Source organism: Oncorhynchus kisutch, linkage group LG14 (assembly GCF_002021735.2).
Source record: "Oncorhynchus kisutch isolate 150728-3 linkage group LG14, Okis_V2, whole genome shotgun sequence".
Taxonomy (NCBI): Eukaryota; Metazoa; Chordata; class Actinopteri; order Salmoniformes; family Salmonidae; genus Oncorhynchus; species Oncorhynchus kisutch.
Window position 1 is genome coordinate 57,737,563 of NC_034187.2, and position 20,584 is coordinate 57,758,146.

Here is a 20,584-nt window from a genome sequence, read left to right on the forward strand (position 1 = left end):
GTGGTAGCATTAGAAGGAGTCTACAACCCACACAAGTGGCTCAGGTAGCTCATCCAGGATGGCACATCAATGCAAGCTGTGGCAAGAAGGTTTGCTGTGTCTGTCAGCGTAGTGTCCAGAGCATGGAGGCGCTACCAGGAGACAGGCCAGTACATCAGGAGACGTGGAGGAGGCCGTACGAGGGCAACAACCCAGCAGCAGGACCGCTACCTCCGCCTTTGTGCAAGGAGGAGCAGGAGGAGCACTGCCAGAGCCCTGCAAAATGACCTCCAGCAGGCCACAAATGTGCATGTATCTGCTCAAACGGTCAGAAACAGACTCCATGAGGTTGGTATGAGGGCCCGACGTCCACAGGTGGGGGTTGTGCTTACAGCCCAACACCGTGCAGGATGTTTGGCATTTGCCAGAGAACACCAAGATTGGCAAATTCGCCACTGGCACCCTGTGCTCTTCACAGATGAAAGCAGGTTCACACTGAGCACGTGACAGACGTGACAGACGTGACAGAGTCTGGAGACGCCGTGGAGAACGTTCTGCTGCCTGCAACATCCTCCAGCATGACCGGTTTGACGGTGGGTCAGTCATGGTGTGGGGTGGCATTTCTTTGGGGGGCCGCACAGCCCTCCATGTGCTCGCCAGAGGTAGCCTGACTGCCATTAGGTACCGAGATGAGATCCTCAGACCCCTTGTGAGACCATATGCTGGTGCGGTTGGCCCTGGGTTCCTCCTCAGGAGACCATCCGCCACCTCATCAGGAGCATGCCCAGGCGTTGTAGGGAGGTCATACAGGCACATGGAGGCCACACACACTACTGAGCCTCATTTTGACTTGTTTTAAGGACATTACATCAACGTTGGATCAGCCTGTAGTGTGGTTTTCCACTTTAATTTTGAGTGTGACTCCAAATCCAGACCTCCATGGGTTGATCAATATGATTTCCATTGATAATTTGTGTGATTTTGTTGTCAGCACATTCAACTATGTAAAGAAAAAAGTATTTAATAAGAATATTTCATTCATTCAGATCTAAGATATGTTATTTTAGTGTTCCCTTTATTTTTTTGAGCAGTGTATTTTTGATTTAATACTTTTTTGGTTACTACATGATTCCGAATGTGTTATTTCATAGTTTTGATGTATTCACTATTATTCTACAATGTAAAAAATAGTACAAATAAAGAAAAACCCTTGAATGAGTAGGTGTGTTCAAACTTTTAACTGGTATATAAACCTTTAATACATTAGCCATAGTTAATTTGTTTTAGAAATGTCAATCTGTGAGAAACTGCAAACATGCACTATAAAAATGGGCTCCCAAGTGGCACAGGGGTCAAAGGCAATGCATCTCAGTGCTAGAGACATCGCTACAGACCCTGGTTCGATTCCAGGCTGAATCACAACCGGCCGTGATTGGGAGTTTCATAGGGTGGCGCACAATTGGCTGTCGTCCAGATTTGGCAGGTGTAGGCCGTCATTGTAAAGAACAATTTGTTCTTAACTGACTTGCCTAGTTAAATAAAGGTTACTTAAAAAACAAAAAAATGTAATTACAAATTCGTTCCAATGTAATGGGACTCAAAACTACATATCCCACATTCACCAAGTTGTTTTTGTCTGTGATGAAAAAAATGAAGCATGGGCTTGTAGTTTAATTTGGTTATTTACACTTGTCCCTATTCGATTAAAGAACAACATATCCCATAATGCCTTTCGAAACGACGTGCATAAAGTGGTCCGTCACGGGTTGCAACTTGTTCTCTCCGGGGGCTTGTGTCTAGTTAACTGTACACTAGTTGTGGTCAGTTATGTTTCTTGCAGGCACAGGAAATGGGTGCTGCGGGGCTGGCCAGAGGTCAGGATCTAGTAATGGGTCCTGCAATCCGCGAAAGTTTAGCGAGAAGATAGCACTCCTCACCCAGCGACAAGCTGAGGACACCGCAGCCTTCCAGGAGGTTATGATGGACATCACTTCCACCAGGGTGAGTCAAGAGGACAGGCCTACGAACTTCGTGTTGATAAAACAGGAGACGCCATAAAGCTGTCAAAAATATTCAAACGTCAGTGATGTTGACCACCCGACAGTCAGAGCACTTTGTTTTCACTTTTCAGAGGCGCAATCAATTCCAGGCCATATCAAGCATCGCGTTTAATTTTGCACTATAGAGACTTTCACTGCAAATACGCCGGTTGACAAATCTGTTTAATCCAAAGTGTCGATATAATTTAACTTCAAAACACTCTTACTGTAATATAACCTTTAAACATATGTGCGTTATATTGATTTATACACCATTTATGCTTAACACACCTGTTGATTTGCCATACAGATGCATGGAGTGCAGGCTGCCCACAATCTGCAAGGCTAGAATTACAAATTGCACTCTTTGGGTAGCCTGCGTAATGTGCAGTGGTGTAAAGTACTTAAGTAGACATACTTGCAAGTACTACTTAAGTAGTTTTTTGGGGTATCTGTACTTTACTTTATTATTTATATATTTTTTACAGCTTTTACTTCACTACATTCCTAAAGAAAATGATGTACTTTTTACTCCATACATTTTCCATGACACCCAAAAGTAGTTGTTACATTTTGAATGCTTAGCAGGGCAGAAAAATTTTCTAATTCCCACACTTAAAAAGAGAACATCCTGGTCATCCCTGCTGCCTCTGATCTGACGGACTCACTAAATACATGCTTCGTGTGTAAATGATGTGTAAGTATAGGAGAGTGCCCTTGGCTATCTGTAAACAAACAAAAAAATGCAAGAACACGATGAGGTATGGTTTGCTTAATATAAGGAATTTTAAATTATTTCTATTTCTACTTGTACTTTTACTTTTGATACTTAAGTATATTTAAAACCAAATACTTTTAGATTTTTACTCAAGTAGTATTTTACTGGGAGAATTTCACTTTTACTTGAGTCATTTTCTATTAAGGTATCTTTACTTTTACTCAAGTATGACAATTGGGTAGTTTTTCCACCACTGGTAATGTGAATGTTAACACTTATGGGATATGCCCCCACGTTGCTATTTATGGGGGTGTCTATTAGGCTAGGGGTTGCCCTGATTTGTTATTGTGCCCATAGGAAATATAAATACTATTCTATTTTTATGCGAGTGTCGTGTCCCACTACACAGTTGGAGTACAACAACCTCACAGTGTAGTGAGTGTATTAAGTAGTGACAAATATGATACTTTAGCGTTTTGGAATCTAATTGCCATCTGTGTATTTGACTCCAGCTTTTTGCCAGGGGTGTAGGGCTGGGGGGAAGAGTTATAAAATACAATAAGAGTTATTGTATTTGGCCTAAGTAAGTTATGGTATTAAGACTTAACAGGATGTGCTCTTTGGCCTACAGCTCGATGGTGTTCTCAACACCAATATGCTGGTTAACATTGCTATTATGCACATGGCAACATGGTTGAGGAAAACAGCGCACTGATGTTTCAGAACTGCAGACAGTGACCACTATGCAACGTGGGAGAAAGTGCATTTGTTCTAAACTAATATTTGTATTAGTGTTGCACCATTGTTCTTGTATAACCATATAGAATTACAGTAGCATGTCTGATTGATGGACTGTGCCATCCCCATGGCCTCCACAATGGATTAGTCCACTCAGACAGGCGCAAATCAATAATAATTATTGTTGTTGTTACTCCTCGACTAAAGAAGTCTCAATCGACCAACAGCCTATCGACCAAACAATCGACCAGTCGACTAAATGGGGTCAACCCTACAGGGGTGTAATAAATATGTTTGAAACATGATAGATATACAGTATGTGTAAAGTGCACAAGTTCGAGTTTCCCTATTCTGCATTATAGAGTGCACCGTCCTTCTTATAGCTCGGCTACATTGCATCTCAATCTTCAATGTTGTGAACACAATGCAGTATCCTAATTGATTAAGTCTCTGGTGTCACGTGAAATGAGGTGCAGCCCCATGCTCTGGCATGAAACTGAGGAGCCAAGACCTCATGGCACTACGGTAGCTCTTTGACCTCTTACATAGCCCACACTTTTCATATCATTAATACCCGAATTCAAAGGCTCTCAAGTTACCGAACCACCATGCAACACTTTCCTTAAAATACAGTGGCTGTAGGAGATGGTACCCAGCTATACTCATGGTTTATTGCACATGGGCTTTTAAAGTATGCAAGGGTCTTTCTCATGCAGTATCTGATTCCCATGTTCAGGCCAAGGGTTGGCAGTCAGAGGGTATTCTTTCCAAGATCGAGCCAACAGTCGCCTTGATTCACTCTTATAGTGTCACTATATACGGAATATACTTAGTCTGAGTTTTACATTCACCAGTAATTCCATTATACAAGTGAGACTATTATAGAACTGACTGTAAATGAATTTTTTTCTTCTTCTGATAATCAACTAAATTAAAGTAGTTGTCGTCTTTATTCACTCCTTCTTTATCCCCCCACTCTTTCCGGGTCTCAGATTCAGGTCCAGAGAGCGCGGCAGGCCAGAAGCCTGGGCACCTATTATGGAGGCTCCCTTCCCAATGTCAACCAGATTGTGAGAAGCATTTCAGATGTACAGGTTAGATTTATTACTTACATTTTACTTATAACTACATTACATACTACTTATAACTACATGACCTACTACTTAAAACTATATTTATATTTATAAGCCTAATTACATACAGGCTATAGCAATGGTTATATGATGCAGGCTACTGAAAGTCAACTGTTGATCTGTCTGACTCTGTTAGGGTCAGCTCCCCTGTAGTCCAGACAATGGCTGCCCCACAAAACTTCACCCAATGGCAGAGTGGGCACAAGGCGAGGGGCGGCTCAGTTTTCCGGTCAGGCCAAACAGGAAACATGTATCCTTTATGGTCAGTCAAAGGGCAGCCAGTGGTGGGTCCCTTAAAGTGAAGTGAGGTCACTGCTAGTGTAACGTCTTTATTGCTTCGTGGCTCCCATGCCTTAAAGTTAATACATGGGGGGGGCTAAAGCAGAAACATATGCTTTTAGGGAAAGGGTTTCTAATGGTAAATGCTAAAGTTAGCCATTTGCAACTGTAGTATAGTAAGCACACAAAAATGACGGTTTTCCTCCATGCTCCCCAGATATCTGACGTGCATGGAGGATGACCATAACAGTGGATGTAAAGCAATAGTTCACCACAATATTGCAATAATGTGTTGAACTATTGCTTTACATCTACAGTAGCCTACTTCCTATTGTCTGTATGGCAAGATGACCAAACAACTATTGTTGGTAAAAGCGTGCAGGGTCAAATGCCATACTACTGTCTAAGGTTAAAGGCCCAGTGCAGTCAAAAATGTGATTTCCCCGTATACTGCATTAGGTAAGTATTCAGACCCCTTCCCTTTTTCCACATTTTGTTACGTTATTGACACACATATTTGCCAGATCTTCAATTTAAGCCTACTAGAGACCATGTGCCCCCAGGCCTGGAGGGAAGATAAAGCAATTCCACTACCCAAGAATAGAATAGTAAAGCCCCCTTTACTGACTCATAGATGACCAATCAGCCTGTTACCAACCCTTAGTACACTTCTGGAAAAAATGGTGTTTGATCAGATACAATGCTATTTTACAGTAAACAAATTGACAACAGAATTTCAGCATGCTTATAGGGAAGGACACTCAACAAGCACATCACTTACACTGACTGATGATTGGCTGAGAGAAATTGATGATAACATTGTGGGGGCTGTCTTGTTAGAATTCAATATAGCTTTTGACATTATTGATTTTATTTTTATTTTTATTTCACCTTTATTTAACCAGGTAGGCTAGTTGAGAACAAGTTCTCATTTGCAACTGCGACCTGGCCAAGATAAAGCATAGCAGTGTGAACAGACAACACAGAGTTACACATGGAGTAAACAATTAACAAGTCAATAACACAGTAGAAAAAAAAGAGTCTATATACATTGTGTGCAAAAGGCATGAGGAGGTAGGCAAATAATTACAATTTTGCAGATTAACACTGGAGTGATAAATGATCAGATGGTCATGTACAGGTAGAGATATTGGTGTGCAAAAGAGCAGAAAAGTAAATAAATAAAAACAGTATGGGGATGAGGTAGGTAAAAATGGGTGGGCTATTTACCGATAGACTATGTACAGCTGCAGCGATCGGTTAGCTGCTCAGATAGCAGATGTTTGAAGTTGGTGAGGGAGATAAAAGTCTCCAACTTCAGCGATTTTTGCAATTCGTTCCAGTCACAGGCAGCAGAGAACTGGAACAAAAGGCGGCCAAATGATGTGTTTGCTTTAGGGATGATCAGTGAGATACACCTGCTGGGGCACGTGCTGCAGGTGGGTGTTGCCATCGTGACCAGTGAACTGAGATAAGGCAGAGCTTTACCTAGCATGGACTTGTAGATGATCATAGTCTGCTGCTGGAAAAATGTATGTGTTATGGCTTTACACCTCCTGCTATAATGTGGATAAAGAGTTACTTGTCTAACAGAACAGAGGGTGTTCTTTAATGGAAGCCTATCAAATATAATCCAGTTAGAATCAATTGTACTAACGACATGCCACTGACTTTGAGTAAAGCCAGAGTTTCTATGTATGCAGATGACTCAACACTACACACGCCAGCTACTACAGCGACTGAAATGACTGCAACACTCAACATAGAGCTGCAGTTAGTTTCAGAGTGGGTGGCAAGGAATAAGTTAGCCCTAAATATTTTTTAAACTAAAAGCATTGTATTTGGAACAAAACTCTCTAAACCTTAACTAATCCTTGTAATAAATTATAGAAATTGAACAAGTTTTGATGACTAATATGCTTGGAGTAACAGATTGTAAACTGTCATGGTCAAAACATATTGATGCAGTAGTAGCTAAGATGGGGAGAAGTCTGTCTATAATAAAGCGATGCTCTGCCTTCTTAACAACACTATCAGCAAGGCAGGTCCTACAGGCCCTAGTTTTGTCGCACCTGGACTACTGTTCAGTCGTGTGGTCAGGAGCCACAAAGAAGGACTTTGGAAAATTGCAATTGGCTCAGAACAGGGCAGCACGGCTGGCCCTTGGATGGACACCGAAAGCAATTATTAATAATATGCATGTCAATCTCTCCTGGCTGAAAGTGGAGGAGAGATTGACTTCATCACTACTTTTATTTATGAGAGGTGCATGTTGAATGCACCGAGCTGTCTGTCTAAACTACTGGTACACAGCTCGGACACCCATGCATACCCCACATGCCACAAGAGGTCTCTTCACAGTCCTCACAGTCCAGAACAGACTATGGGAGGCACACAGTACTACATAGAGCCATGACAACATGGGACTCTATTCCACATCAAGTAACTGACGCAAGCAGTAAAATTAGATTAAAAAAACACACCTTATGCAACAGCGGGGACTGTGAAGCAACACAAACATTGGCGCACACACACACACACACACACACACACACACACACACACACAATAACATACACATGGTTGTAGTACTGTAGATATGTGGTAGTGGTGGAGTAGGGGCCTGAAGGATCACAGTGTGTTGTGAAATCTGTGAATGTGTTGTAATGTTTTTGTATAAACTGCCTTAATTTAGCTGGATCCCAGGAAGAGTAGCTGTTGCTTTGGCAGCAGCTAATGGGGATCCATAATAAATACAAATACAGCCTTATTCTAAAATGTATTAAATCTTTTTATTTTTAATAAACACAGTTGACAGTGAGAGGACGTTTCTTTTTTTGCTGAGTTTATATACACGTCCTCTCACTGTCAATTGTGTTTATTTTCAGCTAATTTAACATGTGTAAATATTTGTATGAACATAACAAGATGTAACAACTGAGACATAAACTGAACAAGTTCCACAGACGTGACTAACAGAAATTGAATAATGTGTCCCTGAACAAAGTGGGTGTCAAAATCTAAAGTAACGGTCAGTATCTGGTGTGGCCAGCAGCTGCATTAAGTACTGCAGTGCATCTCCTCCTCATGGACTGCACCAGATTTGCCAGTTCTCGCTGTGAGATGTTACCCCACTCTTCCACCAAGGCACCTGCAAGTTCCCGGACATCTCTGGGGGGAATGGCCCTAGCCCTCACCCTCCGATCCAACAGGTCCCAGATGTGCTCAATGGGATTGAGATCCGGGCTCTTCGCTGGCCATGGCAGAACACTGTCATTCCTGTCTTGCAAGAAATCACACACAGAACGAGCAGTATGGCTGGTGGCATTGTCATGCTGGAGGGTCATGTCAAGATGAGCCAGCAGGAAGGGTACCACATGGAGGAGGATGTCTTCCCTGTAACGCACAGCGTTGAGATTGCCTGCAATGACGACAAGCTCAGTCCGATGATGCTGTGACACACCGCCCCAGACCATGACGGACCCTCCACCTCCAAATCGATCCCGCTCCAGAGTACAGACGGTGTAACCCTCATTCCTTCGATGATAAACGCAAATCCAACCATCGCCCCTGGTGAGACAAAACCGAGACTTGTCAGTGAAGAGCATTTTTTGCCAGTCCTGTCTGGTCCAGCGACGGTGGGTTTGTGCCCATAGGCAATGTTGTTGCCGGTGATGTCTGTTGAGGACCTGCCTTACAACAGGCCTACAAGCCCTCAGTCCAGCCTCTCTCAGCCTATTGCGGACAGTCTGAGCACTGATGGAGGGATTGTGCATTCCTGGTGTAACTCAGGCAGTTGTTGTTGTTGCCAACCTGTACCTGTCCCGCAGGTTTGATGTTTGGATGTACCGATCCTGTGCAGGTGTTGTTACACGTGGTCTGCACTGCGAGGACGATCAGCTGTCCGTCCTGTCTCCCTGTAGTGCTGTCTTTGGCGTCTCACAGTACGGACATTGCAATTTATTGCCCTGGCCACATCTGCAGTCCTCATGCCTCCTTCCAGCATGCTTAAGGTACGTTCACGCACATGAGCTGGGTCCCTGGGCATCTTTCTTTTGATGTTTTTCAGAGTCAGTAGAAAGGCTTCTTTAGTGTCCTTAGGTTTCATAACTGTGACCTTAATTGCCTACCATCTGCAAGCTGTTAGTATCTTAATGACCGTTCCACAGGTGCATGTTCATTAATTGTTTATGGTTCATTGAATAAGCATGGGAAACTGTGTTTAAACCCTTTACAATGTAGATCTGTTAAGTTATTTGGATTTTGACGAATTATCTTTGAAAGACAGGGTCCTGAAAAAGGGACGTTTCTTTTTTTGCTGAATTTATAAATTGAAATTATACAGTGAAATAAATAAATAATGGCGTTAGTGTAAGAGTTTGAAAAGACATGCTGATATTTCAGGCAGTTTTAGTGGGATGGAGTTTTGGCTGCCTGGTGACATCACCAAGCAGTAAATGACTTAATTAACCAATAAGAAAGAGTGTTCCAAACCTCTGCCAATAACAGCTAGTTTTCAGGTTTCCCCTCACCACTCAAACCATTCCTAGACAGTCCTATTAGAATTCTTGCTTGAGGAATGTCTGTTTGCCAAGAAGCTATTTGTGTTACTTTCTGACCATTTTAATTGAAAACAATCTTAGTAAGGTATGTTACCCAGAAATGATTTGATAGAGGTAAAAATAGATGCATTGGACCTTTTTTTTAAATGTTCACTTTTTAAAATTAAACCTTTTATTTAACTAGGCAAGTCAGTTAAGAACAAATTCTTATTTACAATGACTGCTTACCCCTGCGACGCTGGGCCAATTGTGCGCCGCCCTATGGGACTTACAATCACGGCCGGATGGGATTCAGCCTGGATTCGACCCAGGGACTGTAGTGATGCAGTGCCTTAGACCGCTGCACCTCTCGGGAGCCCTTTAACTGTTGATCCACTTAAGTAGCAGATAGAGGGGATTAATCATGTACACACTGTAGAAGAAATGTCCCGTCAACTTTGTGTACCATTGTTTGCCAACAGTCGGCCTATGCCTAGGTTTTCCAAGGGCAATCTGTATAGCCTTAACACTCCCTCACAGATTGACAACTCTCCCTACCGCTCAGTTCACCCGTCTCCACAACTTGAACCCAGCTTGAGAAGGTAAGGGTCGGCGCAATCAAAAATTATACATTTTGTAAACTTAATAATAAACATTCTAATACATATTTCGACTGATTCTGTCACCCAAAAAGGAACTGGTCTATCAGCTCTCCAGTGGACAAAAGCCACTTGATGCACCCTCCCTTAACAGCACTTAATAGGTGAGCAACGTACCCATCGTGTTTCTCTACTGTTCTTCTACACTCTTGCTTTCCCCTCTGAAATGTGTGCTCTCCTCCCCAGAACTAACTCAGACTCGGCCCTGCACACCAGTGTGAGGAACACCCACGCAGGGGACCAGCAGCCTTTAATCTCACAGAACAGGCACAATGGTAAGTCCACAATGCCAGTTGTATTGATTTAGTCATTGTATTGTGTTCAGTGTTTCAGTATTATTCCTTAGGTAATTCTTGCAAATGCCCCTCGAAAGTGAGTTATTTCCTATATCATGTATTAATCTATTAGATTTTTGCACCTGATGGTTTCCTCTCCATCACCTCAGGTTTTCCATATCCAGTGCCTCCAATTGAGGAGAATGTCCTTGAAGAGGAAAAACCATTAAGGAATACCAAAAAGGTATTATTTCTTGCCAACGTAACCATCCACAATGCTTCATATTTCCTATACGAATGGGTTCAGTATTGCACAATGTGCTCTAGCGGATGGATGACAATTTTTCTCATTGATGTATCCTTGCTAATTGTTTGTCTCATCTTAGCTTCCTGCACTTCCCACTGGAGTCAAATCACATAAAGTCCCTGGTATAAAGTATGTTCTGCTTTTCCAAATGAATATTGTCTAAAAGAAAGGCAAACCCTGTGCCCTGACTGAACCACCTCCCTTTCTCCTATCCTTCTCTCTTGCGGTTTCTCCAGCATCCTGTCCTCGCCAGATCAGCAGTTCAGGGCTCTCAATGTCCATTCTGCTCTCAATGCAAGTGGCTCCTTGCCCGATCTCTCCAGCCTGCACCTCCCCTCCCCACAGCCAGTAGGTGGGGACTCACACAAACCCGCTGCCTGCAGCACTGGCCACCTACCTGGAACTCCCGCTCACCTTGAAGCCAGAGATGATGAATTTCCCATGCCAGGTGTGTTTGTCTGTGTGCTAAGTTCTTAGTGTATGTTGGTGTCGGTTTAGGTAGGTTCATATGGTGATGGTGTCCATTTCTTTCCTTGTTTTCTCAGGTTTGTCGTTGTCTCTCCAAGGCTCGTACAGTAACCCATTGCTTCAGTCCTCCCACAGCAACCCCAATATTCAAGCCTCTCTGCGCAGCCACTCCCTTTCCAGCTCTCTAAACTCCACCTCCTTGAACTTGTCACTCAGCAACTCTTCTCTGCAGTCATCCCCTAGCAACCAATCCCTCCAGTCCTTCCTCAGCAGCTCTTCCCTAAGCGGCCTATCCCTGCAATCCGCAACTAGCCACTGTAGCTACAGCAGTGGGATTGGCGGATCTCGCTGTTGCTCCTCCTCTTCCCTATCCTGCTCCCCACGTCCAATTAGCCAGACGCAGGTGCCTTCGTTAAGAAGGCGGACTCCCCTCAGCCCACTGGTCGTTCCCACTGGTGGAGAGTCTCGCTGGCTCCAATCTAAACAGTTTTCACCTGTTGGGTCTCCAAAGTTATCTTCTATAACTCAGGTATATCAAACAAACTGGAATTGAAGTGATGTTTTTGTTAATAAGATGGTTTCATAGAACTCCATATTAAGACATTGTTTGATGTATTGCTCTTATTTCAATTCCAAGGGAGTTCTCCTGAACACCAACCAATTACCACAGGAGTCAAGGCCACCAGGGTATCCTCACTGCCAACCTCAACACGAAGGTACCTCAGCAGCTCAGCAGCATTCTCTGACAGAGGGGCAGCAGCAACCCAGCCAGGAACCACCACACCAAGAGAAATCCAGGCATCAACAACAACAAGACCAACAACACCCACAGCTACAGCTCCCACAGACACACAACCTCCAACAACTGCAATATCACCATCGACAACAGTACCAGCACCCAAATCAACTATATCAATGCCGGATCCAGCATGTCCAGACAGAAAGTCAGGACCTGGACATAAAACAGCAATATCAAAGAGGGTCAAACCATTGTGAGAACCCACAGCAACAACACCTACATCAATCACAAGAGGAACAGCATCAAAGACAACAGCAAAAACAACAGAAACAAGTGTACCAAAACCTTCCACAGCACCAGCTAGAGAAGCAAAGGCAACAATACCAGCAACACCCACACCAGCAGTACCCACATCAGCAACATGATCAACAACAAGCGTACCAAAGACAACCTCAGCAAAACCGAGCACGTCGACAAGATGAGCTGCTACTGCAGCAACATCAGCTCCAGCAGGTTCAACTCTACCAACAGCAGCAGGCAAATGGCTACCAGCAACAGCAGCATGAGCAACATCAGTGGAATCTCCAGTGTGCATACCCGCCAGCTCAGAGCCTTGACTTGAATGGGCAGAACATGTCAAACCCACAAAAAGTACCAACGATGACTCGTAAGCATCAGACCCAAGCCCAGGGAAGGAGCTGGGCACATCAGAAGGTGCCAAGTCAGAAGGACCAGATTGAGTCGACCAAAATCTTCTCACAGATTAACTCCTTAATGGACAACAATCCAGGCCTCTACAATGTGAGAATATCCCCATCTGTTGCATATTGTGTATGTCTATTTTCACTAGTTTGAGTTTAGTTTGGATAGTGTCAGTGTGTACAGTTTAGGCTACGTTTAGGATCAATAAGAGGCCATTTTATGTTTGGTCTGTCAGAAAGATATGGTAATGTAGGGCTGCACGATATGGGCCCAAAAAAAAAAGAATAACGATTAAAAAATAAATAAATCAAATACTGCGATTTGACATGCGATATAGATCAACACTTGGGTGAACTGGATTATTTTCCTGCTGTAGCAAACGGTCTCAAATGAAGATCCTACATCTGTATAAGGAATCTAAGAGAGAAGAGGCACTGTGCTGCTTGAGTGACGGGGTGGTTTTCTTGTGTGTGGGAAGCAGCCGTAAGAGGAGAAAGAAAAACCGAGTAAACTATTAAAAGGACATTACAGGCGACTGAGATGCGTTTCAAAATATTGTAATGCGATATGGATGTTGCACATGTCCATATTTCGATGGGAATTCGATCAATTGTGCAGCCCTATTAATGGTACTTACTTATTTTCTGCTCTCTCAGGACACTTTCATACTGAACCATTTACAGCAGGAGTCCTACATGGGCCTACATCTCACACCACGCCAGACTCAGGCACTCTCCCAGCAGGTAGTCTAAGACCTAAAACTGTAAATAATCTAACAGTATTGAAAAGGACAACTCCATTTGACCTGTTGATTCACTCACTGTGCATAGTTTCAATCTAATTCTCTAATCTTGTCTGGTTGTCCACACCTCTGCCCAGCTGGGACAGCTCAGTAAGGAGCCTCTCTGGGGAGATTCTGGGCCTCAGGCTGTGGAGGGGAAAGATGGAGGGGTTTACTGTAGGAACCAGGGTCCTCCGATGTCCCTCCACTGCCAGAACCAAACCAGTGCAGACTTTATGACAGGTAGGGCCCACTCTCTCCCCCCTCTTGCACTTTTTTTATTGCTTGCAGCAGTTAGAGATTGTTTTTGGGGAAGTATTACCTTATTTTCGACTTACACAGGTCGCTGTCGTTTCATCCAGACAATTGTATGTCCATTTGTTGGTTATTCAATACCAACTAATGGACTTACTGTCTGGATGAAACTACACCCTAAGTAAATAATCCCTGAAATGTTAGACCTGGTAATTGAAAAAAACACAAGTTGCACCGCAATTGTAACCTTTTTAAAGCTTATCTTGTCTCTATATATTTTTAAAAAGGGCAAGGATTCAATCCGATAGCGGCTTTTAAAAGCTATTTCTGATTGAGCTGTCATATGCAGCGTTTACTGTGAATGGGATATCTGTGAACGGGAGCGTTGACTTTAAGTCACAATGCCTATAACCCGCAATCGGATTGAATCCCAGCCTCACTCTTTCGCTCTTATCCACTTTGTCTTTGTTTCCCACTTAGCAGACAAAGCAGCCTATGAGGATTTATCTGGTGTTCTGCCCATGCTGGGATTTGATGCAGACGACTTCACCCTACATAACCCCCTTCAGATCGATCCGCTAGACCTGGAGGAGCTTAACATACTGGCAGATGGAGACATGGTCGAGGACACTGTGAAAGGACACTGCTCTAACCTACTTAGGTGACCGGGGTAGTTGAATGTATCCAGGAACACTACTTTCAACTAAGATGGCTGTCTTGGTATGGTCTGATGGCAACAATGTCAGTTGTAGTTTCTGCCCCGGGATCTTTCACTGCTGGACATAATTTGATTGCACATTAATGTTATCTTACAGCATCCTCATGTGATTGGCCAGGTCATGGGATTTAACAAGCATGTAACTATACATCGACTGCCTCACATGAGACTCGTTAGCTGACTGCACTTTTTCTTAGTTGTCATTTAATGCTTGCCTGCAATGGAAAAATGCACCCCAAGAGCTGGCATCCCCTGCACCTTAGTTTAAATGTAGTTGAATAATGAGAATAGATATGTAAAAAATATATATTTGTATTGATATGGATTTTTGTAATACAATGATGTACATTCTAATATGAATGGTGTCTTTTCACCCTCTAGTAGTGATGAAAAGTTTAAAAAAAACACATCTTAAACTTTGTGTATTTAATGTGGCCAAGAAACCAGTTATTTACATGTCCTTTTTTAAACATCTTATGACATTGTGTACCATTGTTTTAAAAGAAAAATAAATGAGAGCAGGAAATAACTTGCCAGTACATTTCTTTAAGAAAAAGACAATTATGGACAGACCATTACATTACTATTGAAAGGGAGCATTTCCTCAAAATACAAATGAATGTGACCTGTGTATTAGATGCTTGCATAATAATATTTCAGGTACTGGTGTTTTTGCATTAAATTTAGCATTTAGTCCTAAAATGAAGGTAACACATTGTTGCCTAATAGACAAATACAGGTAAATAATCAAGGCCATTTATTCTCTTGTACTGTGATTACAACCTGAATAAGACTTTGAAGCTTGTTTTAAATTAATTCCAAAGGAGAACTATAATCAACACGGCCTTAAAAGTAGTAACATTAATTACAATATTATCAAATATTTTGTAATCCCATACCGATTTCTAACTTCATTGACATTAAATCAAACATCGCATTTCAGTTCACTTTGGGTGTAGCACATGGACCCTAACTAGGCTTCCCCTTACCCCAACCAATAACATCCAAGGGGTTGGGAAAGAAAGCAACAAATCTTGTTCCTTTAAGCTTCTTCTCTTGAGATTTATTTTCCTTTCACTGCTCCAGGTATGAGTCTCCTTCAGGTGCAGATCTTGGATTATTTTAGTTTGACCAATTCCTAAACCATTACAGTACAAACTGACCTCAGATCAGTGTTATCGAAGAGAAAAAAAGCCCCTACTCCTTTGTAGCTCTTCTTCTGTCATCAGATATATGCTTGAGTCCATTATTAGTTAGGACCCATGTCAGGTCAGTATATCTAGATAGGCAGTGCCAAACATGGACCACTTCAGTGTAACATGTCATCATGTACCAATGTTTGTTGAGCAACAATAAGATAATATACTGTTTTACACAGAACTGGAGGGACAGTGTACGCCGTTTGAGTTTTACAATGAAAAAACATCCTGAACTACAGTAACTTGCCTTTTCACAATTTTCTGGATAAATATGTTCTCACATGGAATGTTAGGTTTGAGATGGGAGCCTTTGGCATTTCCAAGCACAACTAAATCAACTCATTCATGGGCTCTCTCTTCCACAAGATGATTCAGCCCATTCCTAAATTATGCAAGTGGTTAAAAATGTGTTTCTGTCAAAGCCTTAGTGGCCCGTTGTGCCAACAATGGTTGGCCATATTAGACAGTCATGTACCTCATTTTTTATAAATGAGTGACACCTGCCGGACACCAGGGCCCAGTTTTTCACCTATCAGATAGGATTAAATGCATAGAAATATAAGTAATAGAACAGTTGTCCCCATTCAAGTAAATGATTAATCCATTCTATTTCTATGCATTCAATCCTATCCGATAGGCTAAATCCAGATAACTTTTGGAAAAAAAATGGGCCCAGAGGTGTCTGCTCATTGGCAAGAAACTGGTCAAAGCAGGACTTAAAAGTACACATATCCTGGCTTGGCCTCAGTTGATTGGCTCATAGACCTGTGGTTGGGGCCTGTTCTTGCGGACACACACACATACCCCGCCAAGCAGGATGATCAGCATGGGAGTGCCCAGCCCCACCGCCATGATGACCAGAACCAGGGGAGAGAACGAGTCCACAGGAGGAGAGCCCAGCCCCACCAACACAGTCCTGAAGTACCAAAAGCAAGAGGAGGAAGAATATTATCATTGCGGACAATTTCATTATCATTTTAGGTAGTTGGTGATGGTGTGAGATATCAACCTCAGCTGCTTGATAGTTGGTTAATGGAGGGGCTATAAACTGCAATTTAGTGTATAATTCAGTTAAAGTTGCTAAAATGCAACCTATTATAGCTAGGATAAACCAACAGGATGTAAACTGCTACCTACCAGCTGAGGTAGTTGGTGGTGTTGTAGAATGGGTCTCCAGTGATACTGAAGGTCATGTTGAGCCCGGTGGTCTGGCGCTCCCCTCCAAAATACGCCCGCACTAGGCCGGAGGGGGGAAGCTGGGCTACGGGGACAGGGGTTGAGTGGCGGCAGGGAGTGGCGTCCTCAAAGACAGGCGATGGCCTGCGGTAGGCCACGGGCTTCCATTGGGCGTAGCCAAGAACAGGAGAGGTGGAGTTGACTGGAGAGGACACCCACTGAGATACCTAAAAGAGAGGAAAGACGAGGACACTGTAGCATCTGAAAGCTTCAGTGACAGTCTACAGAGAGACGAAGGTAAAGAACAGTAAATCAACCACAAAAAAATTGTTGAAATATAAACATCTAAATACTGTTATTCAGTAACATTTACTCTAGTATAACCGCAGATGGAACAACGAGACAGATATTTCACCGGATGTGTAAATATGAAGCATCCGCTTGGCATTTCCACTCACTACCAAATATGCCAGTGAGAGCATGCCCAGTGGACGGCAGGGGGAGAGGATGGATTTTGGCTGACATTATGCACATTTTCTCAACGATGAAACATTTGCTCTCAATACAGTTTTCTGTTCCCAAAACTATAATCTGTTATGAACAGAATGGACTAAGTTTTGTAGACTTTACCCTTTGCTAAAGTCTTTAAAAATCGCTTTGTTTAGAAGGAGTACAAAGGTAAATTGAGTTATTGCACATGCGCACTTCACAGAGTAGGTGTTCCCTAACGGAAATATGCAGATGTATACTTGAACGGGCCAATACAATCTCGCTAGCTCGTGCTTGGCACTGCCCATCTCATTTCTTGTTTTACCCACATTTGTTCCCAGTTGGAAACGACAGGCTGTGGTCGTTATACAAATCTTTGGTACAACTACATGTCTATAACACACAGAGACATCACCTTGAATATGGAGGGTGTGTATTCATCATCTATTGACTGGAGCACGTCCACTCTGCTCATGACCTGGGTGCCGCCCACAACCTGTAGCTCTAGAGAGAAGCGGGAGCGATTGGACCTCGGGACCACACCGTCCAGCACCACCCTCAGCTGGGAGGAGTTTGCGTTGTGGAGGAGGCTGGGCCAGCCTTGGTCCCGCCCCTCAACATCAAAGGCTGAGAACTAGGATAGGAAGATAGCTAGCCTGTATTCAACTACTAACATGTAATAAAATAAATCATATCGCACTGATCATTAATACTCACTTCAGTAACCAAGTTTAAGTGATAAAATCAAAGTTTGCCCGACATTTTCAGACCTTTAAAAGTGGTCTAATGTAGAGATGAGTCCATGTCCCACTGTATCTGTTGAGTGGATCCAGGCATAGCCTATCTTCACTAGATTCAGACCTATGTCTAATTTCATCACACAGGCTTTAGATGATGCAGTTCCACCTACCTTCAGACAGAGCGAACCGTTGCTAAAGCTCTCGCTGGCGCCTCTTCCACAGAGCAGGGCGGTGTGGGCCATGGGGTCAAGTGTCTTGTTCAGGTCATCCCAGGTGAAGTTCTGCAGCTCATAGGGCTGGAAGAAGCTGGAGGGGGGTAGGTGCTCGGGGACGGCTGTGTCGTTGACATCGTCGTACTCCCACAGCTGACGAGAGACAAATGATGAGTTGGTTTAGTGAGTGAGTTACCTATGGCTTTGCCCAGTCTGAAATCAACTCCTTGTTAATAGCCAGGTGTTTGTTAGAGCTATTACCATATTGATAACAACCATCCAAACATTTAAGATCTACAAGAAATGTCTAGAGCATGAATTTTGGACCTGGAATATTCAATAACCTGGATTATGGATCAAAACCTAGCATCTCGCTCATCTTTATGGCTTATGCATTTGGATGAGATACCTGTATCAGCCACATAGAATATCACCTCAACAGACACTTATGAACAGGATGACAATCAATTTATGACTCACCCTGGTAAAGACGAGTGCGTTGCTGTACAGAACACTGCTCTCCGGAGTCAATTTCAGGCTGCCTGTGGTATTTTGTACCAAGAAGGCAGGCCAGTCTACCTTCACCTTGGATGAAGTGGAGTTTGTGTGCACCAGTAGTAATGCTGGCGCCCCCTGGCTGCAGAGGAGGTAGTGCAGTGTGTTGTTCTTGCCCAGCGCCCGCACATGGAGCAAGCCAACACCAGGGGGTAACGGCGTCAGCGAGGAGTTTAGACCAGGGTTAAGCTCTAGGGATAACTGGGAAGAGGTAAGTCACAGAGACGGTAAATTTTATAATTTTCCCATAGTGACACAGAATGAGATTCTTACAAGCAAACTGAAATTGTAAGCAGAGGTGATTCATACATCATTAACAGATTTGCACAGCATCCTCTTCAGGCCAACAACCCTCAAAAATATTGTCTGGTGACTGGTCCTGACATGGTCAGAGTCCTACTGAGTACTGACCTATGCAAGGAAGTCTAATGAGACCGTACATAATCAACACCTAATCCATACATTTGTGGAATCAATAATATTTTATTCATACTTGATATGGAGGGATTGCAGCAGGGTAGCCTAGTGGTTAGAGCGTTGGACTAGTAACCCTGAGCTGACAAGGTACAAATCTGTCGTTCTGCCCCTGAACAGGCAGTTAACCCATTGTTCCTAGGCCGTCATTGAAAATAAGAATTTGTTCTTAACCGACTTGCCTAGTTAAATAAAGGTAAAATAAATTAAAAATTGCCAGCACAGAGTAGGGTTTAGATATGTTTCAGCACTATTTGACCTCAGCATCTTCAGTAGAGGGCTCTTGGGTACCGTTATGGCTCGTTAAATCAAATGTTATGCACCAAATACAAACCTTAAATTAAATGCTTATAAGCCCTTAACCAAAAATGCTGTTTTATTTACTAAATAAAATAATGTAAAAAAAGAATAACGATAAAATAATGAAACGAGGTTATAAACAGGGGGTACAGGTTAGTCGAGGTAATATGTACTGTACATGTAGGTAGGGGTAAAGTGACGAATAATAAACAGCGAGAAGCAGCATGGTAAAAAAACCAAATAAAAATAGTCCAGGTAGTCATTTGATGAGCGTTCAGCAGATTTATGGCTGGGGGTAGAAGCTGTTAAGCCATTTGGACCTAGACTACCATAACAGATTGTGTTTTAATTACCCACCGCTATCAATCACACCAACAAAACACCCACATACTTAGAATTAACTATTTCCCTGGTTTAAAAATCACACCCACAAGGGATTGTGTAATTTGTCGCTACGTTATGCATGAATGGCTGGGGTGAAACAATTGATAAATTATGATTATGATATTTGATCATCATTCCAATATGGCTCGCGCTACAAAATACAAACACAAAGTGTATATCCAAAATGCTCGAAATCACCAACTAGCTAAAATATGTTAACGTGCTATCTAGCAGTATATCGGGTCAAAATACAGAAAACTGGATCCAAACAGAAGTTAGTTAGCTACAGCTGATGCTATCCCTGAGAGGTTAGTTAGCTACCTTTATAGAACTTTATTACTGTACAACATAAATATAAACAATTTACTATCAAACTCACATTCCGTCGGTAGTTCTCACCATTGCCGATAAAACTAGAAGAACATCGAAGCGTTAAAAGCACAAATAAGACATAAAAGTGGATTGTGTACATAATATCCGCCGCCATCTTTCTTTTTCCGGGGAGGAATCACGTGCCTAGTTCCTTATTTGATCAGCTGATTGGTCTTCAGCTGACTCGCCAGTATCGATTTCAGGATGCAGCAAATGTAATGCCACCTTAGCAATTAATGAAACAATATATTTCATCATAGGCTACATCATTAACACAAATTGTGAGAGAATCTGAGATGAGAGAATCAATCACATCTACACACATCATGGGCGTCATCAAAGTGAATAAAAC

The 20,584-nt window shown here is 42.7% G+C and overlaps 2 protein-coding genes across 5 annotated transcripts; one reads left to right on the forward strand and one right to left on the reverse strand.

Moving 5' to 3' along the window:
- The first annotated feature begins 1,713 nt into the window (after positions 1 to 1,713).
- LOC109875809 (CREB-regulated transcription coactivator 2) lies at positions 1,714 to 14,860 on the forward strand. Of its 2 annotated transcripts, none has more exons than XM_020468221.2 (14): positions 1,714 to 1,980; positions 4,467 to 4,568; positions 4,744 to 4,857; positions 9,968 to 10,029; positions 10,122 to 10,190; positions 10,273 to 10,361; positions 10,532 to 10,605; positions 10,748 to 10,797; positions 10,905 to 11,116; positions 11,214 to 11,665; positions 11,774 to 12,676; positions 13,234 to 13,320; positions 13,457 to 13,601; positions 14,097 to 14,860. In XM_020468221.2, the coding sequence occupies exons 1-14, from the start codon at positions 1,807 to 1,809 to the stop codon at positions 14,276 to 14,278; spliced, it is 2,715 nt and encodes a 904-aa protein (XP_020323810.1). In that variant the 5' UTR covers positions 1,714 to 1,806; the 3' UTR covers positions 14,279 to 14,860. The 2 variants fall into 2 exon arrangements, with proteins under 2 accessions (XP_020323810.1, XP_020323809.1); XM_020468220.2 differs by having other exon boundaries at positions 1,719 to 1,980; positions 14,094 to 14,857.
- Positions 14,743 to 20,384, reverse strand: LOC109875814 (glycosylated lysosomal membrane protein). Of its 3 annotated transcripts, XR_004202859.1 has the most exons (7): positions 20,240 to 20,384; positions 18,628 to 18,903; positions 18,106 to 18,300; positions 17,611 to 17,829; positions 16,668 to 16,933; positions 16,182 to 16,446; positions 14,743 to 16,069 (listed from the first exon to the last, which is right to left on the reverse strand). XR_004202859.1 is itself a non-coding variant. In XM_020468227.2 (6 exons), the coding sequence occupies exons 1-6, from the start codon at positions 20,345 to 20,347 to the stop codon at positions 16,275 to 16,277; spliced, it is 1,236 nt and encodes a 411-aa protein (XP_020323816.1). In that variant the 5' UTR covers positions 20,348 to 20,384; the 3' UTR covers positions 14,743 to 16,274. The 3 variants fall into 3 exon arrangements, 2 of the variants coding, with proteins under 2 accessions (XP_020323816.1, XP_020323817.1); XM_020468227.2 differs by having other exon boundaries at positions 14,743 to 16,446; XM_020468228.2 differs by having other exon boundaries at positions 14,743 to 16,446; positions 20,260 to 20,359.
- Between the last annotated feature and the right edge of the window lie 200 nt (positions 20,385 to 20,584).

Coding starts and splice junctions, on each gene's coding strand:
- LOC109875809 (XM_020468220.2), top strand. CDS start 1,807: ATGTTTCTTGCAGGCACAGGAAATGGGTGCTGCGGGGCTGGCCAGAGG. Junction 10,798..10,904: donor CATAAAGTCCCTGGTATAAA/GTATGTTCTGCT, acceptor CGGTTTCTCCAG/CATCCTGTCCTCGCCAGATC. Junction 11,117..11,213: donor TGATGAATTTCCCATGCCAG/GTGTGTTTGTCT, acceptor TTGTTTTCTCAG/GTTTGTCGTTGTCTCTCCAA.
- LOC109875814 (XM_020468227.2), bottom strand. CDS start 20,347: ATGGCGGCGGATATTATGTACACAATCCACTTTTATGTCTTATTTGTG. Junction 18,301..18,627: donor ACGCACTCGTCTTTACCAGG/GTGAGTCATAAA, acceptor GTCTCTCGTCAG/CTGTGGGAGTACGACGATGT. Junction 16,934..17,610: donor ACACACCCTCCATATTCAAG/GTGATGTCTCTG, acceptor CCTCTCTTTTAG/GTATCTCAGTGGGTGTCCTC.